At 41.4% G+C, this 22,548-nt stretch overlaps 2 protein-coding genes across 2 annotated transcripts; one reads left to right on the top strand and one right to left on the bottom strand.

Moving 5' to 3' along the window:
- The first annotated feature begins 2,061 nt into the window (after positions 1-2,061).
- Positions 2,062-11,397, top strand: DUXB (double homeobox B). The gene is made up of 5 exons (XM_073225615.1): positions 2,062-2,187; positions 6,132-6,314; positions 8,037-8,142; positions 8,515-8,669; positions 9,681-11,397. The coding sequence occupies exons 1-5, from the start codon at positions 2,062-2,064 to the stop codon at positions 10,344-10,346; spliced, it is 1,236 nt and encodes a 411-aa protein (XP_073081716.1). The 3' UTR covers positions 10,347-11,397.
- A 2,394-nt stretch (positions 11,398-13,791) lies between these two features.
- On the bottom strand, positions 13,792-22,529 carry TERF2IP (TERF2 interacting protein). The gene is made up of 3 exons (XM_017643298.3): positions 21,760-22,529; positions 16,485-16,624; positions 13,792-14,994 (listed from the first exon to the last, which is right to left on the bottom strand). Exons 1-3 carry the CDS (start codon positions 22,415-22,417, stop codon positions 14,593-14,595), a joined length of 1,200 nt encoding a protein of 399 aa, XP_017498787.2. The 5' UTR covers positions 22,418-22,529; the 3' UTR covers positions 13,792-14,592.
- Between the last annotated feature and the right edge of the window lie 19 nt (positions 22,530-22,548).

Raw genomic sequence — 22,548 nt, 5'->3', positions numbered from 1 at the left:
AAGTACATGGCCCTTTACCTCCCGGTACAATAGGCCTTATTTTAGGCAGGAGTAGCTGGAACTTGAAAGGAGTACAGGTACAGCCCGGAGTCAGACTCCAACTACACAGGTGAAATTAAAGTGATGTGTTGCTCACCTTTCAGAATTATTCAAATGTTATCCTCTGATCGTGTAGCTCAACTTGTTGTGCTGCCCTTTGTACAAACCAGCCAGTGCCAGTCCTCCCAGGCAAGAGGAAACCGAGACTTCAGTTCCACTGACGCCTTTTGGCCCCAACAGGTGGGACTTGAATGACCTACTTTGACTCTTTGGATTGATGGGAAGCGTTTTGAAGGTCTTGTGGATACTAGAGCTGACGTGTCCATAATATCATCACGGCACTGGCTCGCCACTTGGCCCACCCAGGAGGCTATGACTGATCTGCAGGGTATTCATATGGCATGGGGTCCTCTACAGAGTTCTCATACATTGGCCTAGTCAGACAAAGAGGGACATACGACTTTCCAGCTGTACATCCTCAACCATCTCCCTGTTAATCTATGGGGACAGGATATTTTAGCCCAAATGTCAGTTTTACTTTATAGTCCTAGTCCTCAAGTTGCTCAAATGAAGCTGGACCAAGGGCATGTGCCCAGGACTGGCCTTGGAAGTGAGGGCCAAGGTTTGCCACTCCCAATTTCCTCACAGCTCCATCAAGATCGATCTGGCCTAGGGTACCATCCAAATTTGCCCTAGGGGCCTCGGTATCTCCTGCCTCCCCAGTATTGATGGCCTCTAAGATACGATGGTTAACTGACCAGCCCGTCTGGGTGGACCAATGGCCCCTGATTCAGAAGAGGCTAGAAATTGCCCAACAGCTGGTATCTGAAAAATTGGAAGCCAGACATATTGAGGAATCCCTTCGTCCTTGGAACATTCCCATCTTTGTGATAAAAAAGAAACAGTCTGGTCACTGGAGACCCCTACAGGACCTCTGCAAGGTTAACACAATCATGGTTACGATGGGAGCACCCCAACCACGACTGCCCTCACCTACCATGATCCCGCAGAAACACTCTCTGTTATTGGTTTAAACGACTGTTTCTTTTCTATTTCTTTACATCCAAGAGACAGGGAATGTTTAGCCTTTAGCTTGCCCTCAATTAACTTGAAAGATCCCATGAAAAGATACCATTGGAAAGTACTTCCTCAAGGAAAGGCCAATAGCCCTACTTCATGTCAAACATTTGTGGCACAGGCCATTCAAGTAGTGTGTGATAGATATTCGGAAGCATACGTTATCCATTATATGGATGACATTCTTTGTTCCCATGCAGACCCCAAGGTTTTGTCTCAGCTTTATGGACTGCTCAAAATTCAGATACCCATGGACTCCGCATTGCTCCTGAAAAGGTGCAAATGCAAGCTCCATTCTCCTATTTGGGAACTCGTATTTTATAGAGGATCGTTCAGCCCCAAAAGGTGGAAATAAGAACTAGGCACCTACATACTCTGAATGATTTCCAAAAATTACTTGGAGACATCAATTGGCTAAGACCATTCCTGAGACTTACCACAGACCAGTGACGTCCTCTTTTCCAACTCCTTCAGGGTGACCCCAACCCTTCCTCCTCTAGACATTTGACACTCGAAGCCAAAGATGCGTTAAAACTTGCTGAGGATGTTACTCAGCATACTCAGGCGCTTCACCTTGATCCCCAGGCATCTGTCTCAGTTATTGTTTGTACCACCAGCCCAACTCCTACAGGTGTTTTATGGCAACCCCTGGGACCCCTTGAATGGGTTCATGTCCCGAATTCCCCTCCTCAACATCCTACTCCTTATCATGTCTTGGTGTGTGATGTGGTTCAAAAGGCCAGGGTCAGGTTTAGGCAGCTTTTGGCTGCTGAACCTTCCTTCACTGTTGTTCCTTACAATGCTCAGCAACAAGCTTGGCTCTGGTCCACTTCTGAGGAGTGGCAGTCGGCCTTGGCTAATTTTCCTGGAAAGATTGACTGTCATTATCTGTCCAACAAACTTTTACAATTTCTTAAGGACACCCCTCTGATCTTTCCCAAAACCATGCACTGTGAACCCACCCCCAGTGCTATCCCTGTCTACACGGATGCATCCAGTGCAGGTACTGCCGCTGTTCACACCCCTGAAGGCACTTGCTCCCACCGCACTCACCACTGCTCTGCCCGAAAGGTACAGCTTGAGTTGTACCCAGAACAATCCTTTAATGTTTACACTGATAGTATATATGTGTTCACGGTATTTCATACTGTGGAAACAGCCGTTATTTCTCAAGCCACCACTGAGGAAGTCTTTCATCTTTTTCATATGGCTCTGGTAGCTCTTAGGCGGAGGACCCGCCCGGTGTATGTTGGATATCTTCATGCACACACTGGTCTTCCTGGACCTCTGACTGCTGGCAATGTGGCTGCTGATGCCACCGCCCGTGAGCTCCCTCCAAAGGGCTTGACTTTACTCTCAGAATCTCCGCTCTTGGCAGCTCAACACTCTTACCAGTTATTCCATCAAAATTCCCCAACTCTTAAAAAGCAGTTTGGAATCACCCGAGAACAGGCTAGACAGATAGTTTGCACATGCCAAAATTGTCACTCCTTATCGCCTACGGTACCCCTTGATGTCAACCCTGGAGGCCTGGTTCTAAATCAAATCTGGCAAATGGATGTCACCCATGTCCCATCCTTTAAAAATACCCCTTTTGTTCACGTTTCCCTTGATACTTATTCTGGCTTCATATGTGCTTCTCCTCAATCTGGAGAGGCCAGTAAACACATTATCTCTCATTGTCTGCACGCATTCTCCATCCTGGGTATTCCTACGATCATAAAACTGATAAAGGGCCTGGATACACAGGACAAGTCTTCCAACATTTCTGTACAACCTTTCAGATCCAACACGTGGTGGGAATTCCTTATAACCCTCAGGGCCAAGATATGGTGGAAAGAACCCACCTCACACTTAAAAATCAGTTATTCAAACAGAAACTATGGGACCTCCCCCACAAACCAACTAAACCTTGCCCTGTTCACATTCAATTTTCTTTCAGTGGATGAGCAAGGCCTCACAGCAGCCGACCAATTTTGGACCCCTCAGAACAAAAAATTTGCTTTGGTCAGATGGAAAGACCCCCTCACGGGTCTTTGGCAAGGACCTGACCCAGCGCTTATCTGGGGGAGAGGTCATGTTTCTGTATTCCCTAAGTCTGCTACAGGTCCTCATTGGCTCCCCAAATGACTGGTCAAACATCACCATGCAGTGGTTAACTCCCCAGATAAGGATGAAGACCACCCAGAAGTCCACCTCCCTCGACACCCAACATCACAACAAACGCGGAGAGCCCATCCTCCGACATGGGGACAGCTCAGCAGGCTGACTCAGGAGGGAGAGGCCATGGTCAAACAACAGCTGACTCTAACTCTGATAAGCTGTTCCTGGCAATGCTAGCCATCATCGCCTGCTTGCTTTAGTGTTTGCGATAATCGTTTTGTTTTGCTTAGTATTAGCTGGCGAGCCCTCAAGAAAAGAATCCATGCAGACCGAATGAACCTACATCACCTACAGCTTCAATTAAAGAAAGAGGGGGGAGAGCTCCCAGCCCCCTGAGGTTTTTCAAATCCCTAAGGCCTTTCCAATCTGTTCACCTTTCTTCCTATTTGCTGGTTCTGCGATTCTTCTTCCTAAACACAGCCCTTTCTAGAATCCCCATACATGGAGTTGCCTTGTGCCAGAGGCCCTCCTTGAATTAGAAACCTGGTTTCCCCAAAACATGTGATCAAAGCCAGGGTCCCGCCAACAGGTGAGAAAACCCCAAGGCAGGTTTTGGGCATGGAGGGCATGGGGCATAACCAATCTAGGAGACAGAGAACTGACCCTCTCAAAGGGCGCTGCTCCTCTCTCCCCCGCATGCCTCACATCACCCTGCTTGGCCCCAGAGGATGACTGGTTTAGCCAGAGACAGTAAGATTCCTTAAGGGAGGAACAACCTAAGACAGGCACAGTCGCAGAAGGGCCATCAGGACGGATGTTCTTATAGACCCATCTCCAGTACCAACATCTCTATCGTTTGGTATTCAACCAGAGAAACAGAATCAGTAGTGTTCTGAACTCAAGCCACACAGGGAATTAATGAAATTATATCTATACATGTATGTGCACATTAATATAAACACATATGAAGACAGTTATAAGGAATTGGCTTATACAATTGTGGCACCTCGATAGGCAAGAATGAGATGCTCACTGCATTATTTATAATAGCCAAATTATGGAAGCAACCTAAGTGTCCATCAATAGATGAATAGACAAAGAAGATACAGTACATATATGTACACAATGGAATATTAGTCAACAATTTAAAAAAAAAGAAATCCTGCCACATGCACAAACATGGATGGACCTAGAGGGTATTATGCTAAGTGAAATAAGCCAGGCAGAGAAAGACAAATACCATATCATTTCACTTATTTGTGGAATAAAAAAACAAAACAAAGTGAACAAAATAGCAGTAGACTCATGGACACTGAGAAGTGACTGCTGGTTGCCATGGGAGAGGGGTTGCAGTGGGTGGGGAGGGTGAGGATGATAAAGGGGCACAAAAATTCTCAATCATAAATTGGTCATGGGGATGGTAGCACAGCATGGAGAATACAGTCAGTGATTCTGTAACATCTTCCTGTGTTGACAGATAGTAACTGCACTAGCGGAGGTGAGGATTTAGTAGTATGGATAATTATTGAACCACTGTGTTGTATAGTTGAAACCAATACAAAGATTGTATAGCAACAATACTTTAATTTTTTTAAAAAGTGAAATGTAGGATAGGCCCTTAGGAAGGGCAGACGGAAACTCCGGCAGGAGAGGAAGCTTCTGTCCCCAGGTGTGATTTATTTTGCTTTGTAAACGCTATAGTTTACTCCCAAACCTTTTTGATGATTGGGTTAGCCCCACCCAGATTACTGAAGATAATCTCCTTTAATCCAACTGATTATATAACTTAACCAATCTACAAAACACCTTTAAAACCAACACCTCGTTTTTTCAAATAACTGTATAGTATAGACTAGCCGACATGTAAAACCCTATCAGTCATGAAAAGAAATGTTTCATTAAGAGCTGAAGAAAAGTACAAAGTGATGTAAGGATATCCATATAATATTAAAAATAATATCAAGCCAAATAATTAAGAAACAAGAGTACTAAAACATTATAGAGAACAAAATGTTTATACATGTAAACTAGAGAACACAGATGCTAAGACATATTTTTCCAAATATGGAAAATATGTAGAAAAATCATAGATGTAAATCTTATCACTATCATAGATGTAAAGTTGCCTGGTCGAATCTATACTTCCTCTTAATCTGATTACTTCAAGTTTCTTTCTAAAAGTGTTAAATACTGAATGAAGGGATTAGATAGAAGGGTATATATAAGGAATGGGTGGGTTACCCTGGAGGTTGATAAGCTGTCTTGGGAAGCTGCTCAGTTGCCCACTCACCTCTGTTGAATCCAAGTACCTCTTCCCAAGATGGATTTGAACAGTACTGCAAATGGTAAATTCTCTTCTGCAGTTTGCTCTTTTCTTTGATGTTACATGCTTTGCTTATAAAAGTTAAAATCACAATTAGAGGGATAGGGGCTGTTTTTAGTAGTAAGTTGTGTCTGAGGATTGATAGGTGCTTTGAAGTGGGATTTCAAATGTAAGATGACAACCAGGAGTCTCATGTATAGATTGTTGAAAGTTTTAAAGTTGACATTTTAAGAGGAGAAAAGTATATATGGATTATCTAGTATTTTATATTTAATAAGATGTATTTTTATCACCAAATACCAGTTATGGTGTTTTATTTATCCTTTTCCATGTTTTATTTTCCTAGCTCCTACTGCTTCTATTTTCTTTGCATGTAATTTTCAGTAACTTTTTCTTTTGATAATTCAAATCAGACTGTCATTTCTTCCCATTATATATACAGATTCAATCTCTATGTCTCCTGTTTAGCATGACTTTCATTGCATCCCTAAAGTAAAAATGTAGAATAATATGGACCTATAGGCTTTCAACCTGGAATAAACATAAGATATATGCTCACACAATTTATAATCCATAAGCATATCCTTGATACTACTCTCCCATTTTCTCTTCATCAGGCATACTACCAAAAGATAACTGGCAAGGCAAGGTGGTTTACAACCAGAGGCAAAAGGATATCCTCCAAGCGTGGTTTGAACACAACCCTTACCCTGATAAAGCTACCAGGAAACAATTGGCCGAGGAAATTGGCATTCCAGAATCCAAAATTCAGGTAAGGACTGGGTTTCTGTTTTATTGTATTGTCAGATTCAAGGTAACGAGAAAGGCTAGACTCACACGTTCAGGCAATTCTCTTATGTCAGGTTTGTTGCTTGGAAGGTTTTCCTGTTTTATAATATTAAAAAATAAAAATAAAAACAAGAACTCTGTTTATGACTTTTACCGATGGGGGAAATACCGGTTGAATATATTCACTGACGCGGGGGGAGAACATCCTGGCTCCAGCTCTTCTAATAGAAGATAATTAAATCAATTTTAAGATTTAGAGAATCTAGGAAATTAAATTGCTATGGTAACGATGTGTGTCATTAGGTATAGAATATACACCACAGAATACTAATTAGTATGTATTATGAGGAAACTGGAGCAAGAACTCATATAAGACCCCACTTTTTGGACTAGTTTTTTAAAGTTAGTATCTGAAGTGTGATTCATACACATTAGTGTATAAAGTAAAATCCCACATTATTTTGAATATAACTGATATAAAAATGAAAATAAGTTGGATTTCTTCAGTTAGTAAGGAGATAGCTGTAAACAATAAAATAATACCAGGGGAAACAGTTATTTAAAGCAATGAAGATCACTAAAAATGTGCCTTTAGAGGAAAATAATGAATTCAGATTTCTGTATCAAATATATAGTCTTCAAAAAGCCATTGGCTATATATAAGATCCTCAAGGGGATGCATGGGAGAAGAAATTTTTCTTAACTCCCCATGCATTTGCTGTGGTTGTAGAAGACAAGAGTTTACTCAAATCCCAGTAATAAAGGTACATCCTGTGGGAATACCTGGTGATTGGCTGCAGGACAGATTCTGGGCCCATTTGAACTGATGTGGAAGACAGCAAGTCTAGGAAAGAACGTAGGATAAGATTGACTCTGCCGCAGTATTAATTAATTTATTCGTTAGTTTCCAGTTTCCACCTGTGCTTAAGACTTCTTATCTGAAAACATTTTCATTAATTAACTTATTATTATTAGCACAATGCCTGGGACTTTGAGTGATTTGTTACATGCTGATTGTCATTAACACCCTAAATCTTATCACAAATTATCAAATTATCAAAATAAATACAAATTATCTCATTATCAAAATAATTAGAAAGTACACTGCAATTCTGACTCCAGTAATGAGGAAATTAGCAAAGAATTTACACCTGGTTATGTCAGTGACAATAGCTTCACAGCAAGTAGTAGTGTCCCTACAAGTTTCCGTATCTGTCGCTGACCATGGGATAAACAAGAGGGAATGTGGATGAGCTCCTGACTGCAGCTAATTCTACTCCCCATTTAAAGAAATTATTTTCCGAAATCAGTTCCATATGTATTGTGTATTACGAAGTGGTATTTCTTATGAAGAGATGATGGCGGCCAAGGAAAGGCATTCAGACATTGAAGACCTGCTATGGGGAGTGGATCAGGCAGGTGGATACTGATTTTCTTGGAGAGAACAAACAGTATCTCTTAAAACTTCAATTTTCTTGGCATATCATGAGAATGACCATAAGAGAAATGCTAACTCGAGCTGAGAGTGGACTGTGTGCTTTCCTGGATTGTATGCGAAGAGTAACATCATTCCTAGGTGCTCCATCACCTTTCTCTTGCAGATGTTATCCCAGTGGCAGTTAAACCAAATCAGTTTTAACTGCATTTATATTTGGATTGACACAGACTGAGTTGCATGACTTTTGTATCTTCTCCTCCCACACAGACTTGGTTTAAAAACCACAGAGTGATGCAGAGGCAACTGGGATCCAGATGCTCCTTAGGAAAAGGCCAAAGCCAGGGAAAGGACCAGCATCAGCCTTGGACTCAAGGTGAGAACCCACTGGTCCAAATTCCCCTCTTCAGTGGGTCCCATTGAATGGAAATGATTCTGCATGCTGTACCCAAATTCCCCACAGAAAAATTCCTTACCTCAGGAGGCCAGATACAGCTTGTCCTGGGCTCCCTAGTGTCAGAACATCAGCATGGCCCCACTGTCAGGTGGGATGGGCTGGCTCCTAGCAAGCAGGGCTATGGCCCTTTTGTGGTCTTGCTGCCATAAGCAGAGTGATGTCCTTCTCTTCTGTCACCTCAGGGGAATTCCGTGGGAGTTAAGTGTGGTCGGCATTATCTTCTCAAGTTTGAATTTCCAGTTCAAATGTGAAAACTGTCCTAAAAGCCATCTTTTGCTCTGTGTTCTTTAGAATACTTCCCAAAAGAAACCAGACAAGACCAGACATCCATCAAGAGATTTCAATCAACCATCCTAGTTCAAGCCTTTGAGAGGAACCGATTCCCTGATATTACAACCAGAAAAAAATTGGCTAAACAAACAGGCATTCGGGAATCAAGAATTCAAGTAAGTTCTATGCCTGTGTCACCAAACATGTCTTATCTTACCGCCCCCTAAAGAGTTTCTGGAAAACTCTGACCTATCTTGGATTATCAGTGTCACCAAGGGCAAATATATGGGATGGTAAATACCCAGCATTGCAAGTTACATTCCTTGCAAAAGGAAGAATTTTCACACCAAATTGTCAGTGATCCATTTACAATCACTGGCATCAAAGAAGTGGGAAGATGTGGAAGTTAACTGTCTGTTTTGAGAACACTGTCAGGTTTCCTACAGTTTGGCACTGTTGTCATTTTAGGCCACATAATTCTTTCTCATAAGGGGCTGTCCTGTGCCTAGTAGGATATATTTTAGCATTCCTGACCTCTACTAACTAGACACCCTGCCCATTTCCCCTCTCCTATTTGTGATACCCCAGAAAAAAAAAATCTACAGATGCAAATCCAGTGTCCTTCAGTTGCAGAACATATTCACCCCTATTGAGTAACTCTTCTACCTAAGTTATGAGGATAGTGATTTAATATGTGTTAAATGTTCATGACTAGGCAATATGTTCATAGGTTTACTGGCACAGAAACACTCACAAACACTTATTTGTGTTTATTGACCCTTGATCAGATTTATACATGTGTACAACATAGGTATTCTTAGGCACACACAGCAAAGAGGAGAAAAATGTTAACCTCATTAAAAGAACTTGTTTGCTGACCCACTGTTGAAATTTGAGGGAAGATTCTAGAGTATATGCCTTTTCAACTCATCTACTGTTGATCACTGAGTGTTGACCTCAATTTGTTTACATAAACACACATGTATACACATATATAAGAATATACATATACATACACACATACTGAACCCATGAACCAGAGTAATTAATTTCGTATATACATTTCATATATATAAAATTATCCTGATATTAGGGCCTGTGTTAATAGCCCCTTTACTTTGCACAGTATAAGAAAGAGGCAGAACCACTTGTCTTACAATGCCATGTCTCCCTTCTTCCTCACATAGACGTGGTTCAAGAACCAAAGATGTCTGTACCCAGAGCAACCCAGAAGCGAGCCCGTGAACTCCCTGGTAGATGGTCCAAACAGGAGACCAGATCAGACAGCCCCGCAGCGGCAAATCAACCTGTCCACTCTCCCAGGCTGGTCTCATTTTCCTTCCACTAATTCTTCCAGCAGGAACCAAACATTTCTGCCTGCTCTTCTCCCATCCCATGTGTCCTCTGTCCCCTGCATGAGCCAAGGACCAAGCGTCATGACAGTGCAGCCCATGCAGGCTGTGCAGAGAGGAGCAACCTCCCCCTCTCCTCTCACTCTTAGGAATTACCTGCCAATACCACCAGCTCCAGGGGGAGACCTCTCTGGTACTCAGACTCCTTCCTGGCCACAAAACCAAGAAAAATGCCAGAATGCCAAAGACCAGACTGGCACAGGAATACTGCAATTTAAGGACTATTCTCAGCCGCATCCTGAGCATAGAAAACACCAATTGCGAGATTTGGGTCAGGTGGACATATCCTACATTACACAACGGTGGGACGAGGCCTGCCAGGCTCTGATTGCAGAATGGGATCCTCGAAGGGACACGCTGAGACAGCCTTATGCCTGCAACATACACAGTCAGCTGGAGAACCATCTCATCCCCTCAGCCAACTGCACCAGCAATATGTAGAAACCTCACATCTTTACAAGGGTTTGCCTTGCTAGAAAAAAATACCTTTGAAAAATATTACTTTGTTAATTTTCATTTTGCATTGTTTTGTTACATTTGTTTTGCTTGCATTCCATGTGTCAAAAGGTGCCTGAGTGAGGTCACAAAAGATGTACTAGATGTACACATACATCTAGTCCTACAAAGATACCAGTTTTACCCTAATACAAACACTTGTGAGGTGGACACCCTTACTGGTGTCACAGTACATTATATGCAAGACTATCTAGCTATTTATACACTAAAGCACAAGTACAGAATATTCCAGCATCAATATTTATGGTCAAATTGTAGTCAGTAAGTTATTTTTCCTAGTATTAAGCTATATTTTCATCACCAAGGCAATTAAAACTCACATACATATGTAGACACACACATATTAATGGCACAAATCTACAAAAAAAGCATCTGATATAAATATTTGACAGTGTTAACAGCACACAGAGACTAGGTGCCTTAAAAAACTTATTTTTTCAGTTCTGGAGGCTGGAAGTCCAACATCAAAGTTTCTGCAGGTGTGGTTTCTTCTGAGGCCTCCCTCTTTGCTACGCTGGGGCCTCCCTGGGTCCTACTGTCTTTCCTCTGGTGCACCTCTTTGTGGAACCGAACTTACTTCCTTGACTTGCATTTTCTTAGATTCAAGTGAACTGTGTCTGGCTTAGGTTTTGGTTTACAGAGGGTACCAAAGGCACCAGAGCCATCCCAGCCTAACGGCCTTCTTGTTTAACTGTTTCAACACCCACTAAAAGCTATTTGTAAAGTTTCCACTGCCTGCTCTAAAAATGTTACAAAATAATTTGATTTCCTTAAGTCCGTATTGTGGACAATAGCTATCAATGAAATACACAAATCATCAGGCACAACAAGCGTCAGCAAGCTTCTCCACAGAGCCCAGATGAGCTTTGCACATCTTCAGACACCAATTTATGACCTCATGGCTGGACAGCCCAAGGTGGCAGGTCATAAACTCATAAAACAATCTTATCTATTCCCCAGAAAGATTCCAGGTCCAATAAACTATCAAAAGTAAAAGCAGGTGGAAAATCTAAAGAATGAATTGCAGAAGCCCTCCTTGTTGACAGGCACAACTATATTGAAAGATGCAGAACCTGAGAGAAAAAGACCAGGAAGACATAGAGTCAGCTTCAAGGTAATCATTATTATTGATAGAGAAGCATAGATCAAATATGCCTTAAGAAAATACGCTCAGGAAGCAAATTAAAGACCCTAAGGAAAGTTACAGGGAAGGTGACATATGAGAACTCAAAAGGTTAAGTCCAGCTGACAATAATATCACACTCCTGGATACAACAGTCTAGCTCCCAGAGAAGGGTTTGTCTGCACAAAGGAAGTTTTTAGCAGATCCTAACCTCCCTGGCTTTGATTTGGGTATTCACCCCACCCTCTCCTTTCAGGCTACATTCCCAAGAAAGTTTACACAATCTGCAGCCCATAGAGAATAGATCTTGATTAATCTGAATTGACCAAGTCAATTTCACTTAGAAAGAGTTAGATAGGGGCATGTGCCATAATTCTGGCCAATGAGAAGTCTAGGAGGGCTCTGGGGAAGGCTGCCCACCAAGAAAGGAGACACACAGGAGGAAATCCTCCCTCTTCTGCTGTTGGAACTGAAGCAGCCACCTATCAGCCACAAGAGAAGCAGCTTACAGGACAAGTTAAGGATGGCAGAGCAGAAAAATGCAAAGAACCCTGAAACCACCTTACCTCAGGACTCCTTGTTATATACACATGGTATAAATCCCCTCATTGTTTAAAGTCCTTTAGGTTAGGGTTTTCTGTTACATGCTACTAAATACACCTCATTGGTATAGGCAGGTGGGCATGTGATCCAACAAATAACATCAGACCAAAAATAACAGATGATCAGAGTAACTCAAGCAGCAGCTTAAACCTCTTAAAACGAACAGGGCACAACAAAAAACCAAATACCAAAAGGGTAACCCACAGCTGCAGGGGAAGAAGAGACAGAAAGGAATGTTTCTGCCATTAATAAAGTTGTACAAGTTACCTAAGACCTGAAGAAATTCAAGTTGACATTCGGAGTAGCAGGGGGAGGAACACTGAGGCAGGCCCAGAATTCAACAGCTAAGAAATTATGTCTCTTGGACCACAAGCAGACAAGCACAGCCAGACTCATGAGTTCAAGAAAAGAAACCCAAAGAACAAGAATCTGGCAGCTCAAGGGAGAGGTATCCCCACTTCAAGACTTGAATAACTGGTCTTCGGAGCAGATGCAGATATAGCTCAATGCCACTAGCCCTACAATCTAACTCATTTTCCTTTCGTAGATTTGTGCTCTAAAAATACCTCTGATAATGCTTCCCCATTATATCTCCCCACCCAAGAAGTGAGATGACCAGAAATTACCAAGCCAGGTATTTAAAAGTTACTGGTTTACAATGAGCACTGTAGGCTGGTGTGTTTTGGTTTAAACATGTCTTTTATGAATCTGAGTAAAATTAATTTAGACCCTTTTGCACATGCTTTGACAAAACTGAATTTCTAACCCTGTAGGGGGACTTCACTACAGACATCCTATATATCGCCATCAAATATCTAAAACAATGATTTTCAACCACCCTGAAGTCATATCAGAATGGAGAACACATTTTAAACAAATACTCATTAAATCCCCATTTAAGAATCCTTCCCAATCCCCATTTAAGAATCATTACTACAGTGAGCCAAGTTACTACCGGGTGCAAGTGCATTCTTCCAACATACTAAGGAAGTGGGAAAGGTTAAGCACTTTGATTTAGGCTGGGTTCCCCCAGAAGCAGATTATAAAAACTGCTATGTAATAGAGGATTCCAGGATACACTAGTAGGGAAGTGTGGATGTGGAACAAGAGAAGGAAGCCCACAAAGGGTGCATTCATAAACAGATTAGCATATGCTTATTTCTGCTGGGGACCTCTAATTGATGTTGTGGAAATGATTATTCCACTCAAGGAGTAATTCTCAAATATTCTATTATGCTATTTCTCTGGCCAGAAAGGAAGTTAGGTGTCCATCCTGTAATTCCCACTTGGCACTAGTTGAAAGCCACTCCCAGAGGCATGAACTCCACAGCACTCCAAGCACAGGAAGCCTCAAGCAGGTGCCTGCAGTAAGACTCCTGGTGGCGACACGTGCTGGAACAGCAAACACCGGGGCAACATGGGTGGGGCATTGACACCTTCCATTATGCACCTGCTGGTTCCTGACTGGCTTCTCTCCCCTTTGGCTCTCAGTAGTTCCCCTTATTTTGACATCTCTCACTGTCCCTGAATGCACATCTTCGCTTCATCCAGAAGAATTAGCACCTTTCTTATGTTCTATGAGTTTCATTATGGTTTGTATATCTAAAGGGTTTTATGAATACAAAGAAAACACTTGTTGGAGACTCAAATACAAAGTTCTATTTATTTTCAGTAATGAAAACAACACAACAAAGAATCCACAGATTTTTAAATCTAGCACAGTCTTTAGCACAAAATCAACCTCAATAAACTTAAATTCAAGACTATTTTTGAGACTCTAGGGTTTTGTGTATGCTTCAAACAAAACTGTAGGTAAAGAAATATATCTATACTTAACTGATAAGTACAGAAAAGCACAGCCAAGGAGCAAGGTTCCCAGGTATCAAGTTAGCAAAGATAATACGGGGTTTTCAAAGAAGTCTAGAAATCAGAGCTTACCAGGAGATGCAAGGGCTTGAGACAATCCATGTTCAAAGCCCTGTAAATTAAATCGTTCCATATTTCTAGAGTATGGATTTGGAATCTACCACAATCTGGACAAGCTTCTGCCAAAGGATAGGCAGCTCTTTATTCATGTTGCCTGAAAAAAACCAATCTCCTAATTTTCCTCCTTTGACTCTGTCATCAGCTCCCATCATCAATATAGCAGGGGTTCCATTCCAGAAAAGGTTTCTTACCTTGGGAGACCAACCTCTCCCTGGTTACAATTTTCCTTTCAGGAACACACTGATACTGCTGGGACATCTCTAAATATATCCGATTTCTTATATTTGTATCCTCCTATACAATTCTGCTTGGCTACACAATCTAAGACTGACAGAGCAATAGCAGCATTGATTAGAAGACAAGTGCCAATTCTAAGGTGAGAATCTCTAAAGTTTGATGGTCACAAATTTTGTAATTGTGGCATGATATGCCACAACTTTTCTTTCTCATTCTTTCCAATTATTTCTTTCGGAATTCAATCCTCCGAGCTACATTCTGAGCACCAAATTTTTTGACCAATGCATCTCGGGCAGCCTCATCATCTTTTTGTAAATCTAAGTCATCCTGTCGGGACCAAATGGGATATCCATCAGCCCTCCGGCCAGACTCTAAAAAGGAGGAAGTAGCCTCAAGCTCCCCACTATTTTTTAGGAAGGCCTGTGTAACTGTTGACAGATCCAAGTTAAACTTCTCCATTAACTGCCGGATGATTTTAATAGCAGCTCCCACCTCTGGTGGAGAAACTTTCTCTTCCTCCTCCTCCTCCTCCTCATCAGGCTGTGTTTCTGAGTCTTCCTCAGGCGTGGGTGGGTCATCATCACACATTGTTATGTGTATCTCAAAATCAGGGCTCTCGTCCACCTAGAGAAAGTAATGAATACGGCCAGTCCCTCATTACAGCACACTCACTTTTACAGTATCTGGTATCTCACAACTATCACCTCCTTGCCCTTCTCACCCGAATCACACTGGACTTCCTTCAGTTCCTCTCATATGTTCCTCCTCACATTTATACATGTTGGATGTATGTGTATATGTGTATGTATGTGATGGAGTAAGGGTGTGTGTGTAGGTGGGGGTTATATACAATGCACATGTGTGCATATGTATAATTAACTATGGTATTTCAACAGAACATTAGAAGTTACACTGAATATGAAAAAACAAACACAAACGTGTGTGTATGTTGTATGTGCGTGCACGTATGTGTGCATTAGATTATATGTTAGAAGTACTTCACTCTCAGACTATAAGCTCCATAGGGCAGGAATTTTATCACTCCATCTCCAGTGCCTGCCAATGCCTTCACCTAAGAACTCAAACACCACTGCTGCGTGACTATCTTAGGGCCTCCACACTGTATTACATTTAGGCACTATAAAGCATATTTTATGAGAAGAGACCTGTGTAGGTCATGTTTAAGAGTTGTTGAAAGCATTTGAATGTTTGTGGAAAATGATCCAAATATCAAATAATAAAGCAAAATTCAGACTACAAAAGGCAATTATTCTTAAATTCTGTCATTAACCATGTATTCCTTCACTTGCCAATTACAGAAACTTTTAATTATTTTCCTGTGCTAGGATGAGGCCTAACCATTTTTCTTTGTGTAAGAAAAGTTAATTTATAAGATCCCTTTTCTTGAAGAAGATATGCAAATATAATTTGGATTTTTTTAATTCCTCATTATTTTAGTTCCTGCCTTTATACTATGATTAAGTATGGGGCTACAACAAAGCAGGAGAAACTAAACTGAATATGGAAGCGCTAAAAAATTCCAAAAAGCTCTAAGTACATAAAAAACTACTTTCTTGATAAAAAAATTAAACTCTTTTAAAAATCACATTTTCCTGAGAAGTACACAAACATTTTAAAAAGACAAATCTAGTCTAAACTTTGAAAAACACACTGAGATCAAAGTACTAAAAATGGGATGCTCTCTACTATTTCAAAATAATTCCCAATTTTTTTCTCTCCTCCTCCTTAAGTTGTTCTATCAAAACCTAAAAGCTAGGCCAGTGTTCTGTAACATCGTCTCGTGTTGACAGATAGTAACTGCACTACTGGGGGTGAGGATTTAATAATGTGGGTAACTGTTGAACCACTGTGTTGTACATGTGAGACCAATATAAGATTGTGTATCAATGATACTTCAGTAAGAGAAAAAAAAAAAACTAAAAGCTATATGCCGAGAACCTAAATCAGTCCCGTTTTCCATTGTCCTCCTCCGCTGTGAACTTCTCTCTTACCTTTCCGGGCCTCAGGTCTTTGGAAAGGGTGGATGGGATGACCAACTTCAAAGGAAAAGAATGGAGCTAGGAAAACATGTGGGTCAAATCTAACTGACATACCACAATCTCCTCAAACTCCCGGGTGGCTTCTACAAGAATCTTTTTGACCGTTTCTTCCTTCTCCTGCATCTCCTCTGTCACAAATTTCTCAGCTGCTTCTGCTTCTTCAGGCAAGTCTGGAGTTCTCTTATTCCGTGGTTCTAGCAAAGAGACCACCACCAGATTAGAATTAGCCTCGTTTGCAGAAACCAAAATACAGTGTATGCTCTGTAAGCTTTTGGCCAGAAATGAGCCTGCACTTTTTCTCTATTAAAAGACATCTGTTAATAATAATAAGGGAGAAATGTGGGATTCACATATAAATCAAGTATAAAAATCAAACGAATATTCATATTTGACCTGATTGTCTGTAGTTCATAATGCGTGATCAAAACCGAAAGTTTCTGTGATGACTGCCCTTGTACTGTTCACCATGTAAGAACTTATTCACTATGTAAGAATTTGTTCACCATGTAAGAACTTGTTTGTTATGTTTCAGAAGATTGGAGACTGTTGAGAATTAGGTTTGGAGTGGATTAATGATTGTGCATTGAGTCCCCTATACAGAATTTTATTGTTGTTAACAACCATTTGATCAATAAATATGAGAGATGCCCTCTCAAAAAAAAAAAAAAGACATCTGTTATTGATCAGAAGGATTAAGAAAAACATAGGACATGCATGTTCAATAATTTCTATTCTTGCTTATAAAAAGTTGTACAATCCAAATGGTGATAATTTTCCTAGGTTCTAATATAAAATACTCTTATGGCTTAAAATCATTTTTTGCCTTGTATTTATAGATTTTACAAATTAGCAAAACTGCTATAAACTGGGTTCTCTGAGAAGTTGATTCTGAGAGGAAACACCTGTTGAAGAGAAGAAAGCAGGAAAGGACAGGAGATGAGCTGTGAAGAATTCCAACAAAACCTCAGCTGAAACCATGGGCAAGTCATTCTCACAGCGGACCAAGTTGGGGACAGGGAGCCAAGACATTATAACTTCACACAGATCACCAGGTGCCTGCCACCCTAAGATGAAAGGACTTTGGGCAAGGCAGTTCTCCCAGCTACCAAAAGCAGATGTGGGGGGTACACCGCAATCTAGCACATACCATATACAAAAGGAGGACCTCCTAAAGCTAAATAACCTTCTGTTTCCATTTTACTCTTTGTTCTCTGAGGATTTAACTCTGCTCTCTTTTCCACTTAACAAAAACTGACTACTAAGGAGCAACACAAGGACATTTTCTGAGATAGAACTATTATGTATCCTGACTTTGGTGGCGGTTATACAATCTCTCCATGTATTAACACACATAACTGGGAAATAGTATGGCAATTTCTCAAAATCTTAAACATAAAATTACTATATGACACAGCAATTCCATTTCTGAGAATGTACTCAAAAGAAATGAAAGCAGGGTCTCAAACAGATATTAGTACATCCATATTCATAGCAGCATCACTCACATCCAAGATATGGAAACCTAAGAGTCCACTGATGAATGACTGGATAAATAAAATGTGGCGTGTCCATACCCTGAAATATTATCCAGCCTTAAAAAGGAGTGAAATTCTCATATACATGCTACAACATGTATGAACCTTGAAGACATTAAGCTAAATGAGATAGGCCAGTCACAAAAAGACAAATATTGTATGATTTCACTCATATGAGGTACCTACAGACATCAATTCATAGAGAGTAGATTAGTGGTTGTCAGAGGCCAGAGGAATGGGGAGTTAGTCTTTATTGGGTGCAGAGTTTCAGTTTTGGAAGACAAAAAAGCTCTGGAGCTGGATGGTGGTGATGGTTGCCATGACAGTGTGAATGTACTTAATGCCATCTAAGTGATCACTTAAAAACACGTAAAATAGTAAATTTTACGTATTTTATCACAGTAAAAATTTAAATTTAAAAGACACACATACCATACACAAAATTAAGCCAATTATATAAACTTTAAAAATAGTAATTTTTTGAAAAGTTCTCTTTTAGAAATACACGCTAAAATAGATAAAATGGTACGATGCCTGGCATTTGCTTCAAAATAATCCCAGAAGTTGGGAGGAAAGGTTCAGATGAAAACACTGGCCATGAACTATTATCAGGTGAAGGTGGGTGATGGGCACATGCAGTATAGTTCGTTATACTGCTCTATTTTTCTAAGTGTTAAAAATTTTCTGTAATAAAAAGTAAGCAAACTATGATTAATCACACAATAAAACACAGTGAAAAGGAAAGCACAGACACTCAAAAACTTCAGTAAGTTTAAAAAAAACGTGCAGAACAAACTGATATTTAATGTGCTAGTGTTACTATGAGCAAACAGGACACAGACAAGGGACGATATAGTGGTTGCCTCTGGGAGAGGAAGTGAGGGAAGGGGCATCTATCAAGGAGACTCACTTTTCACTGTGTACTCTTCTTTACTCTTATCTGTAGGATAAATTCCTAAAAGCAATATTACCATGTTTGAGGGAACAGGAATTTTAAATGCTATTAGCTGCTGTCAAAAAGCCCTCCAAAGAGGGCACTGTTCCAATTTCCTTCTATTAATAATGCAGTATACTTGTTTTCATATACCTAACTCTGGATGTTAGTCATTTTATTAATTTCTGCCAATATGACAGATGAAATATATTTCCTTGCTCTAACTTTCCTTTCTAAAAAACACCAGCACACACATTTGTTATTTCAGTTTCCATGGATCAGAAGTCCAGGCATGGCCTATATTGGTCCTCTGATTAAGGTTTAATTTACTTTTATTTAATCACAATATTCTGCATTTGTCTATTGGCATTTATTTATTTCCCTTTATGGAAACTTCTTGTTCCATTTCATTTGCTCATTTTCCCACTACTTTTTCTTTTACTAACTTCTTCAGGCTCTTTGGACATTAAGGGAACTAACTTTATTCCAACGTATTGGGACTATATTTCAATTTGTCCTGTGACTTTCTTATGAGAGGTTTTTAATTTTTAGTAATCAAATACATAAAACTTTTCCTTAGTGTTCTTGGTTTCAGAACTATCACCATGCCAATATTAAAAAGTATATTCAAGGCAACTTACAGAATGGGAGACAATATTTGCAAATCATATCCAGCAAGAGGTCAATATCCAGCATACATAAAGAACTCATACAATTCAGTAACAAAAAGCAAACAATCTAATTAAAAAATGAACAGAGGACCTGAAGAGACATTTTTCCAAAGACACAGAGAGCCAACAGGCACATGAAAAGATGTTCCACATCACTAATCATTAGCGAAATGCAAATCAAAAACCACAATGAGGTATCACATCACACTTGTCAGAACAGCTATTCTCAAAAAGACAAGAAATAAGTGTGTGAGAGGATGTGGAGAAAAGAGAATCCTCATGCTTTGTTGGTAAGGATGTAAATTGGTGCAACCACTTTGGAAAACAGTTTGGAGGGTCCTCAAAAAATTAAAAATATATAAAATTACCTATGATCCAGTAGCTACCCTTCCAGATATTTACTGAAAGCAAAGAACACAATATATCACCCCTATGTTTACTGCAGCATTATTTCACAACAGCCAAGGTATGGAAGCAACCTAAGTGTCCATTGATTATGAATGGTTAAAAAAGAGATACAATGCAATACTACTCAACTGTAAAAATTTTGCCACGTGCAACAACATGGATGAACCCACATTGTATTAAGTGAAATAAGACAGAGAAAGACAAACACCATATGATTTCATTTATAACTGGAATTTAAAAAACAAAGTCAAAAAAACCCAGACTCAGAACAGAGTGGTGCTTGCCAGAGTGGAAGCAGGGGTGGGGCAAAATGAGTGAAAGGGACCAAGATGTACAAACTTCTGGTTATAATGTAAGTCAGAGGATGCAAAGTACAGCACTGGGAATAAATTCAATATTGTATAAACTTTGTATAGTAACAGATGGTAACTAGACTTACTATGGTGATCAGTTCATAGTACATATAAGTGTTGACTATGCTGTACATGTGAAACTGGTAGAATATTGCACGTCAATTTTATGTCAATAAAAAAGATCAATAAACTGCAAATGAACTGAAAAAATAAGTAAAAAGTATACTCATCCATATTTTTCTCTTAGTCACTTTAGGATTTTAACTTTTACATTTAAATATCATCATCAAAACATGAACCTAATCTACGTCACCTATACTCATAGTCCTGTCCTTGCTCCTAGAATTATCCCTTTAGCTTACTCCATTCCAGACATAGTCTCTGTTGCTCCAAGAAAATACCAGCCATATTCCCACCTCAGGGCCTCTGCACTTAATATTCCCTTTGCCTGGAATACTTCTTCAGTATACCTAACATGCTCTTTCATCTCCTTTGATCTCCACTCAAATATCAGCTTATGTAGTGGCCTTCTTTTATCACTCTGTAGAAAACAACCTCCTCCCCAGCCCCTACCCTGATTTATTTTCCTCTGTAGCACTTATCACTGCCCAGTAGTATGTTAAGCTCCATGACCACAGGGACTTTTACTTATTGTTATACCCAGCAAGATAAGTGTCTGACACTCACGTTTCTGAATGAATGAACCTGAAACATCACTTCTACCAAAAACAAAATTCCTACTAAGCACACTGAACAGAAAAAACAGATTTACCTCCTCAGACTCCCAACTGTTACATGGAATAGCCACAAAAGGAAAGAAAAGGGAAGGGGGGCGGGTAAGCATGCCTCTTTAAACAAAACGGTGTGTCAGCTGAAGCTATCAATACCCATTATATCAGAAGTGACGCGTCTTATCTTTACGCTGTGTCCTAACCTTACACCAACATTCAAATCAACTGCGTTAACAACCCACTTCACCTGAGCGAGACCAAGAAGCGCCTTCCAACTGACGGGAATCTTCTGGTGTCAACATGCAGGGAATTAAACCAAAACATGAAAATAAACGGGTCTGGCATGTCTTTAAAAAAAGTTTATGCGGAATTTACGTGAAGAAGTATTTTTTTGAAACAGTTTCTGTAAAGATACCCAAGAATCTGGTTCACACGTTGCCTCTGGGGAAGAAAACTGGGTAGCTGTAGGGGGTGAGCAGAAGGGTGAGAACTCTTACAGACTACGCACCTTTTGAACAGGAACCATGTCAACATCTTAGCTCCTAGGAAAGTAAACTAAAGAGAGTAGAAAATGGTGCGCTTTTACCCGGATGTCAAGCGGGGAGGGGCGGGCGCCGCGGCCGAAGACGCCAAAATGGATGCCCACCGGACCAGGGGCAGGCCCCCCAGCCGACCCGCCCGCGCGCGCCCGCCTCACCCCCGCTGTCTGCGGCCTCCGGGTCTTGCTCAGCCTTCCGCTTCAGTTTCTGGGAGGAGGGGCTCACTGGGGCGTCTCCCAACAGGTACTTGTGCTCCTGGCCCCGCAGGTGCTTGAGGTAGCGGTCCTTCAGGGACTGCCACGAGTGCTGCGTGAGCGAGCTCTTCTCCATCGCCTTCCACAAGGCGTTGCCCGTGACGGAGTTGGACGAGCGGGCATTGTCCTTCACGTAGGTCAGGATGGCCAGGTCGTCCGCGTAGCTGAAGGCGATTCGCCCCCGGTCCGGCTGCGGGGCGGGCTGCCCGGCGGCGGCGCTCTCAGTCCGGGAGCCGGGCTTCGTCGCTGCGGCCGGGCCCAGCCGATATGCCTCCAGCTCGAGCCTCTCGTTGCGCTCCACGCAGTCTAGGACGTACCGCGTGGAGATGAAGTCGCCCGAGGCCTCGGCCGCCGCCTCCCCCGGCTGGGCCAGCAGCACGGCCCCGGGCTCCTGCACCCGGCACAGGGTGCCGCCGCCGTGCAGGATGAGCGTCGAGAGCCGGCGCTTAGCCGGGCTAGGACGCACGTAGAAGGACATAGAACTGCCATCCTCCCTCACGAACAGAGTCGAGGAATGGGTGGGCCCGTTGGGGTCTTTGCCCAAATCCATTGCCTCCGCCATTGCGGACACCAGGCACAAGAAGAGATGCCCCCTAACGAGGGCCTGGCGCACAGACCACAGCGACCCAGCTGCAGCCCCAGACGCCCGGGCTGCGAAGTCCCGCTCTGCGCCTGCGCGGCAGCAGCGCGCGA

This window comes from Manis javanica, chromosome 17 (assembly GCF_040802235.1).
Source record: "Manis javanica isolate MJ-LG chromosome 17, MJ_LKY, whole genome shotgun sequence".
Lineage (NCBI taxonomy): Eukaryota > Metazoa > Chordata > Mammalia > Pholidota > Manidae > Manis > Manis javanica.
The sequence above is the reverse complement of the archived record's forward strand: the minus strand, read 5'-3'. Positions and strand labels throughout refer to the sequence as shown.

Bases quoted from the DNA above. Each gene is read 5' to 3' on its own strand.
- DUXB (XM_073225615.1), top strand. From the start codon at position 2,062: ATGCACTGTGAACCCACCCCCAGTGCTATCCCTGTCTACACGGATGCA. The intron at 2,188-6,131 runs GTACAGCTTGAG...GCATATCCTTGA, and splicing joins ACCACTGCTCTGCCCGAAAG to TACTACTCTCCCATTTTCTC. The intron at 6,315-8,036 runs GTAAGGACTGGG...CCTCCCACACAG, and splicing joins TTCCAGAATCCAAAATTCAG to ACTTGGTTTAAAAACCACAG.
- TERF2IP (XM_017643298.3), bottom strand. From the start codon at position 22,417: ATGGCGGAGGCAATGGATTTGGGCAAAGACCCCAACGGGCCCACCCAT. The intron at 16,625-21,759 runs GTGAGGCGGGCG...TCTCTTTGCTAG, and splicing joins GGAGGCCGCAGACAGCGGGG to AACCACGGAATAAGAGAACT. The intron at 14,995-16,484 runs GTATGTCAGTTA...TACTTTCTCTAG, and splicing joins GGGAGTTTGAGGAGATTGTG to GTGGACGAGAGCCCTGATTT.